Source organism: Herpailurus yagouaroundi, unplaced genomic scaffold, assembly GCF_014898765.1.
Source record: "Herpailurus yagouaroundi ecotype Mexico unplaced genomic scaffold, PumYag 165, whole genome shotgun sequence".
NCBI classification, from domain to species: domain Eukaryota; kingdom Metazoa; phylum Chordata; class Mammalia; order Carnivora; family Felidae; genus Herpailurus; species Herpailurus yagouaroundi.
Genome location: NW_024412406.1, coordinates 17,356,567 through 17,369,391, shown reverse-complemented (window position 1 = coordinate 17,369,391; position 12,825 = coordinate 17,356,567). Strand labels below are relative to the sequence as shown.

Below are 12,825 nucleotides of genomic sequence, written 5' to 3'. Positions count from 1 at the left end.
ACGTGCCCACAGAAACCTTTGCATTTCTGCAGCTGTCCAGACCCAGGCTGATTCCTGTAGATCAAGGCTGAATCCAATTCTTTGAACCTCATTTTGGTATAGTTCAATTAACACTAACTTCTGGGGCACCTAAGTGGCTTAGTTGGTTAAGTGTCCAACTTCGGCTCATGATTTGTGAGTTTGAGCCCTGCTTAGAGCCCTGTGTCAGGCTCTGCACTGGCATTGCAGAGCCTGCTTCAGATTCTCTCTCTGCCCCGCCCGGCTCACACTCTCTCTCTAAAAAATAAACATAAAAAAAAAAACACTGCGTGCTTGAGTGGCTCAGTCGTTTAAGTGTCTGACTTATGCTCAGGTCATGATTTCATTGTGGGTTCAAGCCCCGCATGGATCTCTGTGCTGACAGTGTGGAGCCTGCTTGGGATTCTCTCTCTCTCCTCTCTCTGCCCCTCCCCTGCACACACACGCACGTGCACACACACATTCTCTCTCTCTCTCTCTCTCTCTCTCTCTCTCAAAATGAATAAACTTTAAAAATAAACTTTAAAAATAAACTTTAAAAATAAAACAATAATTTAAAAAAACACTAACTTTTTTTTCCTTTTTTTCCCAGCCTCCTTTTTATTGCCGAGATGTAGCTGAAATGTATGACAATATTCTTCATAAGCCCCTAAGTTTGAGGCCAGGAGTGAGCCTCACAGCCTGGTCCATTCTGGAAGAACTCCTAGAGAAAGACAGGCAAAATCGACTCGGTGCCAAAGAAGACTTTGTATGTACATCCTTCCCCATACCACTTTATTTAAGCTTATTTGAGACTTGAAGAAAAATTCTTATTTTATGTGGCATTTAATGGGATGAATGTAACTCTTAAATAACACCATGAAAAAAAAGCACATGTGTCCCAGCAGTTTTTACCATGTTTATATGGCGTGAAGCACTTGCATGTATGTTTTTTTGTTTGATCTTTATGACCGTTTGAGCCTCTCCGCTTCACCCCTCACATCCTGCTTTCATACCCTATATAAAATTTTTTTTTAATTTTGAGAGCACACGTGGGGAGAGTGGTGGAGAGAGAGAGAGAGAGAGAGAGAGAGAGAGAGAGAGAGAGAATCTTCAGCCAGCTCCACACTCAGCATGGAGCCCAATGTAGGGCTCAATCCCATGAACCCTGAGCTGAAATTGGGAGTCGGACTCTCAGCCACCCAGACACCCCTCATGCCCTATTACATATTTTTTTCATTTATAAGAATTTCTCCTCCCTTTTTAAAAAATGTGTGGCATGAATTTTGTGATTACCTAAACTTTTAAATCATTTTATTGAAACAATTTATAAGTGGCTCCTGTCTGCATGAGGTAATGCCTTTTGCCTTGAACTAACATTAAATAACTTTTTTTCCTGAGAATTTGGTGACACCTCTCTGAGGTAATTATAGAATCTACAGGTTTGGTGGGTCTCTTTTGGTTTTTTTAAAATTAGGGCAATTAGGGGCACCCGGCTGACTCAGTTGGTGTAGCATGTGACTCTTGATCTTGAGGTTGTGGGTGAGCCCCACCTTGGGTGTAGAGATTACTTAAAAATAAAAAATCTTTTTAAAAAATTAGTGTAAATTAAATTGCTTATGTAGCTACTGGTGTTATGTTGGTGTGTCAACATGGACTTTTAAACTCAAGTTTCTCACAAATTCTTGGGGATTCTTTTATCAGTCGTGAACTTGAGCTGTGAATAACAAACTTGTCTGCTGGAGGTTTTCCTTTCCCACACTCCCCAGTACGTAGCTCTGTCAACAGTTTTCTGCCTAGCTTGGATTCATTCCATAGTCCATTGGTTTTATTCAGTCTTTCTAATACTTCACATCTTCTTGCCCCTTGGGCCTTTTATGGAATTCGCTGACAGAAATCACAACCCTGGATGAATCCACTTGTCATCTTCTGGGCTGCTAAACAGTGCTGAAGAAGGCTGTCCCACTGGGCATATTGGAAGCACTATGAAGTTTAGTCATTAATCTCCTTTGTGCTTCATCGCTGCTTGGTAATGTTCCTGTGTTTCTCTAGCTGCTTCTCCTACTGTCTGTATTAATGATTTCAGACCTTCTCTCCAAATTTCCAGACTCCTTTTCTTCACTTTTAGCAGATGATCTTGCCTTCTATTTTATAGGGAAAGTAGAATCAGCAGAGTGGAACTAACTCAGCCTCGCTGTCAGATTTGAAGACCTGCACACTCCTGCTTGCTGTCATTTCCTTCTTCCTAATGTAGTGGACAAGGCCAGTTTGTACATCTGCATTGGATCCTGACTTCTTGCAGGGAACCCTGTGCATGCTATTTTTCTGCACAGATAACTGCTTCCTTTTGTTAGAGTGCATTCCAAGCAATAATGAGACATTATCAAATCTCTTCTTAAACTGAAAGCCCTCAACCATGCTGGCCTGCCAGGTAATAACTTTTTCCCATCATAAAAGTTTCTGTGTTGATTTTTTTCTTTCCCAGCCTCTTCTCATTTCTCAATTTACCAAAAATAGCTACTAGAATTGCTAAATCCCTCTATTCCTCAACTTGCCTTCTCAGCAGTATTTAAACTTCCAACACTCTTGTTCCATAGGCTTCTGCAAGAGCCCACAGTCATCTCATTCTGTATTTCCAGGCCCTCCTCCGTAATGTCCTGTGTAAGCCACTTTCTTCAACCTGATGGTTAAATGTTGTGGTTCCTTGTGGTTGGCCTAAACCCCCTTTTCTTCTTCTGTGTTCTCTTTCTGGACAGTCTCAGTTGGCCCAGTGGCTTTGATTATCTCTGTGTTTTCATCTCACACGTTTATAACTTCAGTCCAGACCTCTCTTAACTCTGGACTCATAATAATTACATGTTCAGCACCAGTCTTTGGATTTCTGGCTAGTACCTTAAACACAGCATATTCAAAACTGCTGAACTCCTGCCATCTTCCTTTTGTGTGCCTCAGGTCAGAAATATGAGTTATTCTCTACTTCTCTCTCTTCCTTACTTCCATATTCAACCAACAGCCAGATCCTGTTGCATTTGCCTCCTAAATCTTTCCTATAGCTATACACTCTTCTACTTGACTGTGACTACACTTTTCCTACCTTTTTCAACTTTTTTTTTTAATTTTATTTTTATGGGGCGCCTGGGTGGCGCAGTCGGTTAAGCGTCCGACTTCAGCCAGGTCACGATCTCGCGGTCCGTGAGTTCGAGCCCCGCGTCAGGCTCTGGGCTGATGGCTCAGAGCCTGGAGCCTGTTTCCGATTCTGTGTCTCCCTCTCTCTCTGCCCCTCCCGCGTTCATGCCCTGTCTCTCTCTGTCCCAAAAAAATAAATAAACGTTAAAAAAAAATTAATTTTATTTTTAAGTAATCTTTCCATCCAGCTTGAGCCCCAAACCCACAACCCCGAGATCAAGAGTTGCACACTCCACCAACTGAGCCTGGTACCCTTACCATTTTCAACTTTTTTTTGCCACAACAGTAGCTCTGTTTCCTTAATCTGGCCATGGCTTTCCAGTCCATTTCCCTATTACATTCAGGTCTTAAAAAAAACAAACCGGAAATCCCTTATATTTGTGACATTCCCGTATCTAAAATACCCTGATGGCTTTTCATAATCCTAGGATAAAATTCAAAATTCTTAATGTAATTCTTTAACCAGTATGATATGTCAGTTTACCTCTTAGGCTTCACCTTGTGTGACAGTCCCAATCCTTCCCTGTATTTTAAGTTTGTTTATTTATTTTGAGAGAGAGCACGCACATGCATGCACGTACAAGCAGGGAAGGGACTGAGAGAGGAAGAGGGAGAATCCCAAGCAGGCTCTGTGCTGTCAGTTTAGAGCCCAATGTGGGGCTCAAACTCACGAATCATGAGATTTTGTCCTGAGCTGAAACCAGGAGTCAGACACTTAGCCGATTGAATCACCCAGGTGCCCCTTGGCTCGTTTTCTTCATCAAACTAACCGCTTTGCCACATGAGGGCCTTCATATTCTGCCTGGAATGTTTTCCCCGTCATTTTTTATCTAATTTTTATCATCTTTCAGACTTCTGATCAAACATTACTTAGTCTCCAAGATGTCTTTTTAAACCCACCAAACTAGGTTGGATCCTACTTTATACACTTCTGTGTCACCTTGCAGGGAAAATAACTGGAATAAATACTGTGCCATCTTTTGATAATACTAACCCAGAATAGAATTTTTTTTTTTTTTTTTTGGTAAAATAGCTCATCCCCTTGATTTTACCTCTGCCCCACTGTGTAAAACACTTTTTGCCTAACTTCTTTTTTACCTCTGCCATCAGACAATAATTATAGTTCTTTGTAGCTATGTAGTACCTTATTCTTTTCATACCTCTTTTATTTCCATATTTTCCATTGGTCCTTAAAGCAACCTGTGAGGTATCTTTATTTTACCTATGAAGAAACTATTATTGTGAAGAGGATATAACTTAAGTTGGTCATTCCAAGTAACTGTCTTTCCTGTTTTGCTCTGGCAGTCTCTCCCCTATGCCATTTTGCTACATGAATAACATAAACATGTACCTAAAAAGAATTAGTGAGGGACAAAGTGGTAATGGTTTGCCTTCATATAATTCTTCAGTGAGTACTTAATTATATTTTTCAACATTATAAAAAATGTATGTATTTTTTTTTAACATTCTAGCTTGAAATTCAGAATCATCCTTTTTTTGAATCACTCAGCTGGACTGATCTTGTACAAAAGAAGATTCCACCACCATTTAATCCTAATGTGGTAAGTATATATCCAAATCTTGCTTTCTAAAATAGTAAAATGGAATAAATAAATAAATAAATAAATAAATAAATAAATAGTGAAATGTAGAACTATATAGCTCATCATAACTTTGGCAATAGATCTCAAAATCTCATGTGAATGAAATTGAATCAGTACCTTAAATACTTTAAAAATCTGTTTCTCAGCATTTTCTAGTATACTGATAACTTCAAGATGACCAATAAGATTATAGCTACATTGCATTGGTAAAAGTATCTCCTAGCACAGCAATTATGAAATGTTTCTTTGGAGCATGTATAAGAAAGGGATGAGTTCATTAGATTAAAAAAGATGCAAATTGGGGCACCTGGGTGGTTCAGTCTGTTAAAGCTCCAACTCTTGATTTTGGCTCAGGTCATAATCTTAGGGTCATGGAATTGAGCCCCACATCCACGTTCAGTGTGGAACCACCTTAAGATTCTCTCTCTGTCCCTTTGCTCCTCTCCCCTGCCTCATGCTCTCTCTCTCTCTTTAAAAAAAAAAAAAAAAAAAAAAATTAAAAACATACCTCTAGATTTAGAGAGGATTGTGCTTTAAATAAATTTTTTTTAATTTTAAGTAACATTAATGCATCTTTTTTCTACATTGATATAAAACTAGGCACAGACAAACATTAATGGTAATGTAAATTGTCATATCCCTTTTTGGAAAATAAAATTTTCATGTTAGCTTGACTTGGTAAATCAGCTGATAGAAAAAATTTACATAAACATAATTTTTTTTTAAGCTGAAAGCTGCATTGAAGATTATGTTGGAAATTTGGGGAAATAAATATAGAACAATAGGGAATTTTTTAATCATCCATAGTAGACCAATAATGATATTACTAAACTATTGATAGATATATATATATAGATATATATATATATATAGATATATATATATATATATATATAGGCATATATACTTTTATGATACTTTCATGCATCACAGTATGAAGTTTATTCCCCATACTGCCAGGTTACTGCCATTACTGTCCTCCTTATTATACATGATTTATAAATGAAGAAATAAAAGTCAGAGATGCCACATAGCTGATTTGAAAAGTAGCAGAGCAAGGATTCAAATCTGTGCCTTATTCCAAAGTCACTATTCTTTCTATGCTTTCTTGTGCTTGAGTGTCTAATTAAGTAAATGATAATAATAAATACAGAAATAAGGGTGCACCTGGGTGGCTCAGTAGATTGAGCATCTCACTCTGGCTCATGTCATGATCTCCCATGAGTTTGAGGCCCACATCGGACTTGCTGCTGTCAGCGCAGAGCCTGCTTCGGATCCTCTATCCCCCTCTCTCTCTGCCCCTCCCCCGCTGTTTCCCTCCCTCCCACCTACCCCCCCCCCCAAATATTTTTTTAAATGAGCAGACACTTAGAAAATTCTTATAATGCTAAATAAAAACATGGCAATTATGGGGTGCCTGGGTAGAATTCTTTCTTCCTCTCTCTTTGCCCCTACCCAACTTGTGCTCTCTCTCTCAAAATAAATAAACTTAAAAAAAATGGCAGTTATAATTTTGTGACTTACGATTATAGCAGTAAAAATAACACATAAGGACTGGAAGAGAATATAATATAAACCAAGATTAATTTGGGTTTGCAGGGTCATGGGTGAACTTGTGTTTCTTTTATTTAAAGTTTTTTGGTGTTGCGAAATTCATGAAAGACTTTTTAGTAGATTAGTGCAGGATAAGGAAAATACTTTAGGAAAGTATTATTTAGTCTACTCAGATTTTGTTAAATGTTTGTTTCAGTGCATTGCTCATGGCTGGTAATATTTAGTAGGTGTGATACTGTACACCTATTAACAGAACATTTATAGATTGCCTCATTTCATTTAACTTATCCAGAAGTGACTGTTTCAGAAGTAAGGACAGACTCCATTAAGGACAGTTTTGTCCCTAATTTCTAGAGTTTGCAGTAAGAACCTAGGGCCTTTAAGAATTATTTTCTTTTTATTTTTACATTGAAAGTCTTACTGACTTTAGTTATCTTCAAATAAATAGGTCATCAGGCACATTGAAGAGTTGAGTTAGGTACTCCTAAGCAATACTGGAAATGGAAACAATGTAGACTTCAGAGTTAGATACCTCAGTTGGGATTCCTGCTTTTTTATGACTAAGTAAACTTTTTTAAAGCAAGATCCACAACCAAGAAGCCACAGGGGGGGAAATTGTAAATTTGGCCACATTAAATCTAGAAAGGTCTACATGAAAAAAAAATGCAGACAACAAACTAGAGAAAATTTCTTTAACACATAAAGCATTCTTGTAAGTCAATGAGAAAAAAGACCAGTTACCAATAGAAACATGAACAAAAGACACAAAATACACAGTTACAGAAGAATAAATACAGCTTTTAAATATATGAAAAGAGTTCAAACTCAGGTTACCATTTTTCACTTAACAGATTAACAAAGATCAGAAAGCTAGAGTATGATTAAGTAGATGTTCTCAATACTTGCATCCTTTTTTTTTTAAACATTGACAGCAATTCTTTGAAATAGTTCTGCTATTTTCCGTATAATACAGATGAGTTAACTTAGTCACAGAAATGGTTAATAGTTTGCCCAGAGTTTAAAATTGAAGAACTAGGGGTGTCTGGGTGGCTCAGTCGGTTAAGCCTCTGACTCTTGATTTTGGCTCAGGTAGGTCATGATACTTAGCCCCTCATCCAGTTCTGTGCAGATGGCACGGAGCCTGCTTGGGATTCTCTCTCTCCCTCTCTCTCTTCCCCTTTCCCGCTTGTGCATGCACACACACATGCTTGCTCATGCACGCTCTCTCAAAATAAACATTTTTTAAAAATAAAGTTGAAGAACTAGAACTTGAGCTCAGGCTCTTTGAAGACAAAACCTCCCTAACTCTTAACATAAGCAATACAGTATTATCCCTGTTACTACTAGCCAACCCATAACGGCATTCACAAAATACCTATAAAATCAAGTAGAAGAATATTTGCCATCATTTACTGAACACCTTCTACATGTCAGATTCTGGGAATTTTATGTATTCACACATCAGATCCTCACAAAAACCTTAACAGGTGGGTGGTACTATTTTTACTTATGAGCTCACAGAGAGGTAGTTTATATAAAAAATTATAGCTAGCAAATTTCATAGCCAGAATTCAAACCTTAGTCTTATTCCAGAGCCCATACTTCTTAGAATAACATGTAAAGATTTGACATTTTTTATATGTACCTAAATTCAGTTTCTTCCTCTTCAGTGGGGGAATTTCTCATATTGAGGGATCTAGTATTCTGAGTTTCCCTTGTCTCTGCTCCACTGTTTGTAGACCTACCTGCCAGACTAACTATATCCTTAGCTTAGAATGTCTTCTCTGGATCCTTGTCTTTTACCTCAGTTAGACTTGATGACTTGGACATGCTAAGGATTCCTGCCCCCTTGGCCCCTTAAAGCAGAGGTAACCTAGAGATTGAGGGATGAGCTCTAAGAGTGAGTCACCTGAATTTGTATCTCAACTTTTATCTGCAAATGCATTGGAAGCGGAGAGTCCATTAGGTTTTATCAAATTTGTAAAGGAAGATTAAGAACCGCTGCCATTGAGCAGCTGCCATGCTTTACTTCCCAGGTTCTTGGCCACTTCAGGCCTCTAAAGCTAAGGTGTCACAGGCGAATACTTAACGACCTCTGTAGCGCAAAGAGTGTTTAACTTGCACGGTTTTATTTACAACGCCTTCATTCTTTAAGCAAAAGGCTTTACCTACCCAGAGTTCAGAAACTGACAGGCAAGCATTTTTCTGTAAGTTCAAGTGAAAAGTGCCATCTTGAAAACCTACTTGGGCTCCTTTTCTAAACTTAGAGGTGGTGATGGGTAGAGAGAAAGGGAGTCAGTTGGAGGGCCTGAGGTTCACATTGACTTAGGTAAGGACTCTGTTATGCTAGCCACCCTTGTCTCCCCACAGCTCCCAACAGAAAGAACTTTGTTAGGACAGATAACCTCACCTAAATAATAAACTCTGGAAAGGAAAAGCAGAAATTGCTTCGAAGAAGTGACGAAGTAGGAAGACATCTAAACTTGCCAGGAATAAATACACAAATTCGTGAAGGGGTTTTAATGAAAGACTAAATTAATGAAAACAAAAGCTAAGATGAGGGCATCTGGGTGGCTCAGTCGGTTAAGCATCCAACTTGAGCTCAGGTCATGACCTCGTGGTTTGTGAGATCCAACCCCATGTCGGCTCTGTGCTGACAGCTCAGAGCCTGGAGCCTGCTTCGGATTCTGTGTCTCCCTCTCTCTCTCTGCCCCTTCGCCATTCACACTGTCTCTCTTTCTCTCTCTCTCTCTCAAAAATATTTTTTAAAAAAAGCTAAGAGGAATAATAATATGCTTTTGATGTTTTAGGCGGGACCAGATGATATCAGGAACTTTGATGCAGCATTTACAGAAGAAACAGTTCCGTATTCTGTGTGTGTGTCTTCTGACTATTCTATAGTGAATGCCAGTGTACTGGAGGCAGATGATGCATTTGTCGGTTTCTCTTATGCACCTCCTTCAGAAGATTTATTTTTGTGAACAGTTTGCCATCCAGAAACCATTGAGGCGAATACAAGCCTACAGATGAGACTGAAACTCCTGTTTGTGTGAATATATTCAAATCTGTTTAACTAGTGCCTCATTTTTACATGTAATGTTAAATATGAAAAATGTATTTTCTGCTGTATGCAAGAAAATAGGGCATTTCAAAGAGCTAAGTTTTGGATTAAAATTTGTATTATTGTTTACTAGCTTATTTTTAAACAAATTTTAAAAGCTATTGTTCTCAGCATTAACCTATTTTTAAAGAAAATTTTTGCTAATGACTGTTTTTCCCCCTCAGTTTACACTAACATCTACCCAAGACAGACTATTTTGCAACAGCCTATTTCAGTTCAGTTAACATAAATTAATGCCTTTGTAACTCTCTACTTTGACCTTTGTTCTCAGATCAGAACTATGCAATTGGTATGTGGTTAAGAAGAAATCACATCTTTCCATGAGAAGTCGTTGGTTGACATAATCAGTTCTTCGTAGGATTAAAATGTAAAAGCATAGTTAACACATGGGCTGTGAGTTAACACTTGGAGTAAGTGTTCATTCTGCAGATCAAATTAAGAAATAACAAGGAGATCCTTTACTTTTGAAATACCAATTCAAATTTGCCAATTTTTTTTTTTCTGAAAGAAAAGTAAAAGCTTAATAGTTAGAAGGTTTAAATATTCCCAAAGATCTGAAGGGTAATAAAATACTACTGGCTTTTTTTTTAGGTGGTGCCAAAAATGAATGTCTCTGTGTCATGTATTTATATTACAAATACATTCTATTTATGTTCTTTTTGGTCTTTTGATGTTATTGTTAAGTAGGCCTAAATCTCAGTATTTGCTTTTGCAGACAGCTGTGTAAAACTGTTTTTCTAATTGGTTAATAAGTGAAAAATATTGAGCTTTCTGGAGTTTTTACCTAATTGGGAATTAAAAAACAGAATAGCAAATTCTAGGTCAGTGTAAATATATACATCGCTACAATGTAACAAGTTAAAAATAATTCCAGCAGATGCAACGACAGTATCTTACTTGTCTTACGAAAAGTACAGGAAACTGACCTTAAAATCATACTAAAAACCAACTAACTGTGGACTTGTCACTATGAAGAGAATACAGAAAAACTAAAAAGAGTGCTTGTCTTGGAATTCTGCTTCTTAGAGTAGAGATTCTTCAAGTCATGTAGGAAACATTGTGAAAGTTTTGAGACCAACTTTAAAAGCTTAAGGAACAAGCATTCTTTCCATGTATTTCCTCTTGAGAAAAAAAATCACAGAAGCATTTCACACCAATACCCTTTGGCTTAAAAATGTTCATCAAAATAGGGTGGGGGAGTGTGCTTTTGTTAGATTAATAATATTTGCATCCAATACACTGAATCTTACTTTAGAGGTAAGACTTTAATAGGGACACTGTAAATATTTGGTTTATTTGGCACTACTGTAAGTTCTGCTTTTACACAAAGCTCTTTGCTTATTATAAAGCAAAATAAAAACTGTAATCTCCTGTATGATTTATTTTTTACTCAGCCACTCCTTAATTAAACTGCCAAAAATTAAAGTGCAATATTGTATATTTTTAAGAACAAATTTAAAATATTATGCTGATGTTTATTGGATACAAGAAATACAACTCTTACAGTAAAATAAAACTAGCAAAAAGATTAATAATCCTCTAATTCCTGTCATTATTTTAAATTAAATTGGTGATGGTTTAGAAAAGTCATTACAAAAATGATTTGTATATGTGAGGAATAAAAGTATAAAACTTAAATATTTGGACACACATAAAAATTAGATTATATGGATTATCATAGGCTGACATATTTAATATTCAGGGAACAAAACCTCTTCCAAGTTTCAAGTTTATTTTTTCTTTCATAGCATGCTAAGTCTTTTAGAAAAGAAGTGTGTGCCCTTTGAATAGTTGAACCATTTCATGGCTATTACCAAAATAAACTCAGAGGTCTAAATGAAGACTGCCTAACATTGTTCATGTTATCCATACCTCTTATTTTATTGCATATGGTACAGTGTAGAGCTTCCCAGCCATTGTTACATTATAGCACACACTGAAAATTACAAATTTTTGGCATACCTGAGGAGAGGTGCTAAATGATGCAGGTACTGGCAAGCAGGTTCTCTGTTCAAGATTTTTAAATTCCAAAATAATTTCTGAACTTAAGATATTTACAGAGAGAGCCAACAAACACTGTTTGGATTTAATTTTAGCAATGGTGAACATTTAAAAGGTGGTTTAAATATTTGAAAGATTTATTGTAAAATTTTATCACTATAAAAACCATTACCAGTGTCTTTTAGCATACTTGTTAACTAGTAATTATCCATAGGCATAATATTACAAAACTTTACATATTTTATGAGTCATTCTTTTGTACATCATACACTATGTGAAAAACAGGAGTGAGAATTACAGGAACGTTTTTGGTGATGTTTGAATGACTTTTTTCAATAAAGTGTTTTGAAATTAATAACTTAATTCCTCATTTATGTAGTTTGGAAATTAGGTCTGTTTTAAAAATGGGATTTCCTGCCACTTACCTTTAAAGTCAGTGTTTACAATTCTGTGGATTTTTATAGATTATTCCATATCCCAAGGTCATTGTTCATTTATGTAGAACCCTAGAAATATGTAGACGAGTTTCAGGTGGCTTGAGTACGTTGAAATAATATGCCAACTTCTGTGTATAAATGAAATTGACTTGGGACAGGAAGTTGTGTTACATGGCTTTGTTCAGATGCCCAAAAGGATTCACTGCTGTAAAATGATCGAGCTTCTTCTCTACCATTGTTGTTCTCATTTATTCACCTACAATTAAGAGAAATTGCTCTTGGGGCACCTGAGTGGCTCAGTTGATGGAGCATCCAACTCTTGATTTCAGCTCAGGTCATGATCCCCAGGGTCGTGGGATCGAGCCCCACATTGGGCTCCACACTGGGTGTGTGTAGCCTACTTAAGATTCTCTCTCTCTCTAAAAATAAAAAGAATTTTGTTGTTGTTGTTTAAAGAAATTGCCTTCTAACTTCCCTGAAATCATTCCAATTGGGAATTTTTTATCTTTAGCATTTTTGGTGTCTTGGGAATATTGCATAATCATTCATTTGTAATCCTTTAAACATAGTCCTTAATAGTTAAAAGGACCACTATGCAAAAATATTTTATTTTGCTATTCCCTTACATCATGCCCATTTTTATAGAGGTAATTGAGAAAGAAATACAGCTGTCTCAAAATGTACCTTTTAAATAATTTACCCAAAGTCAAGAGAATATAGTTTAAAAGCATATTACACAAAAAAAGCCTATGAGAAGTATAAATTCAGAGTGATATTTATAGCAGTGAAGTAGCTAATCAAAGGATCCTACAAACAAAAGGTTAATTTTACATATACTGAAAATGATGAATCACTATATGAATCTTAGTAACGTAAAACAAAAATTGCATCACTTTACATAACCTTCTTACTGGAAGAACCAGAC

At 36.7% G+C, this 12,825-nt stretch overlaps 1 protein-coding gene across 4 annotated transcripts in view; it reads left to right on the top strand.

Annotated features, from left to right (window-relative positions):
* Nucleotides 1-11,826, top strand: part of SGK3 (serum/glucocorticoid regulated kinase family member 3) — a 141,927-nt gene extending 130,101 nt beyond the window's left edge. For all 4 annotated transcript variants that reach the window (XM_040487678.1, XM_040487677.1, XM_040487679.1 and 1 more), the window contains 3 exons: nt 611-766; nt 4,656-4,745; nt 9,152-11,826. In XM_040487678.1, the coding sequence (XP_040343612.1) occupies nt 611-766; nt 4,656-4,745; nt 9,152-9,322 (417 nt within the window). In that variant the 3' untranslated portion in view covers nt 9,323-11,826. The remainder of the gene's footprint in view (nt 1-610; nt 767-4,655; nt 4,746-9,151) is intronic.
* The last annotated feature ends 999 nt before the right edge of the window (nt 11,827-12,825 follow it).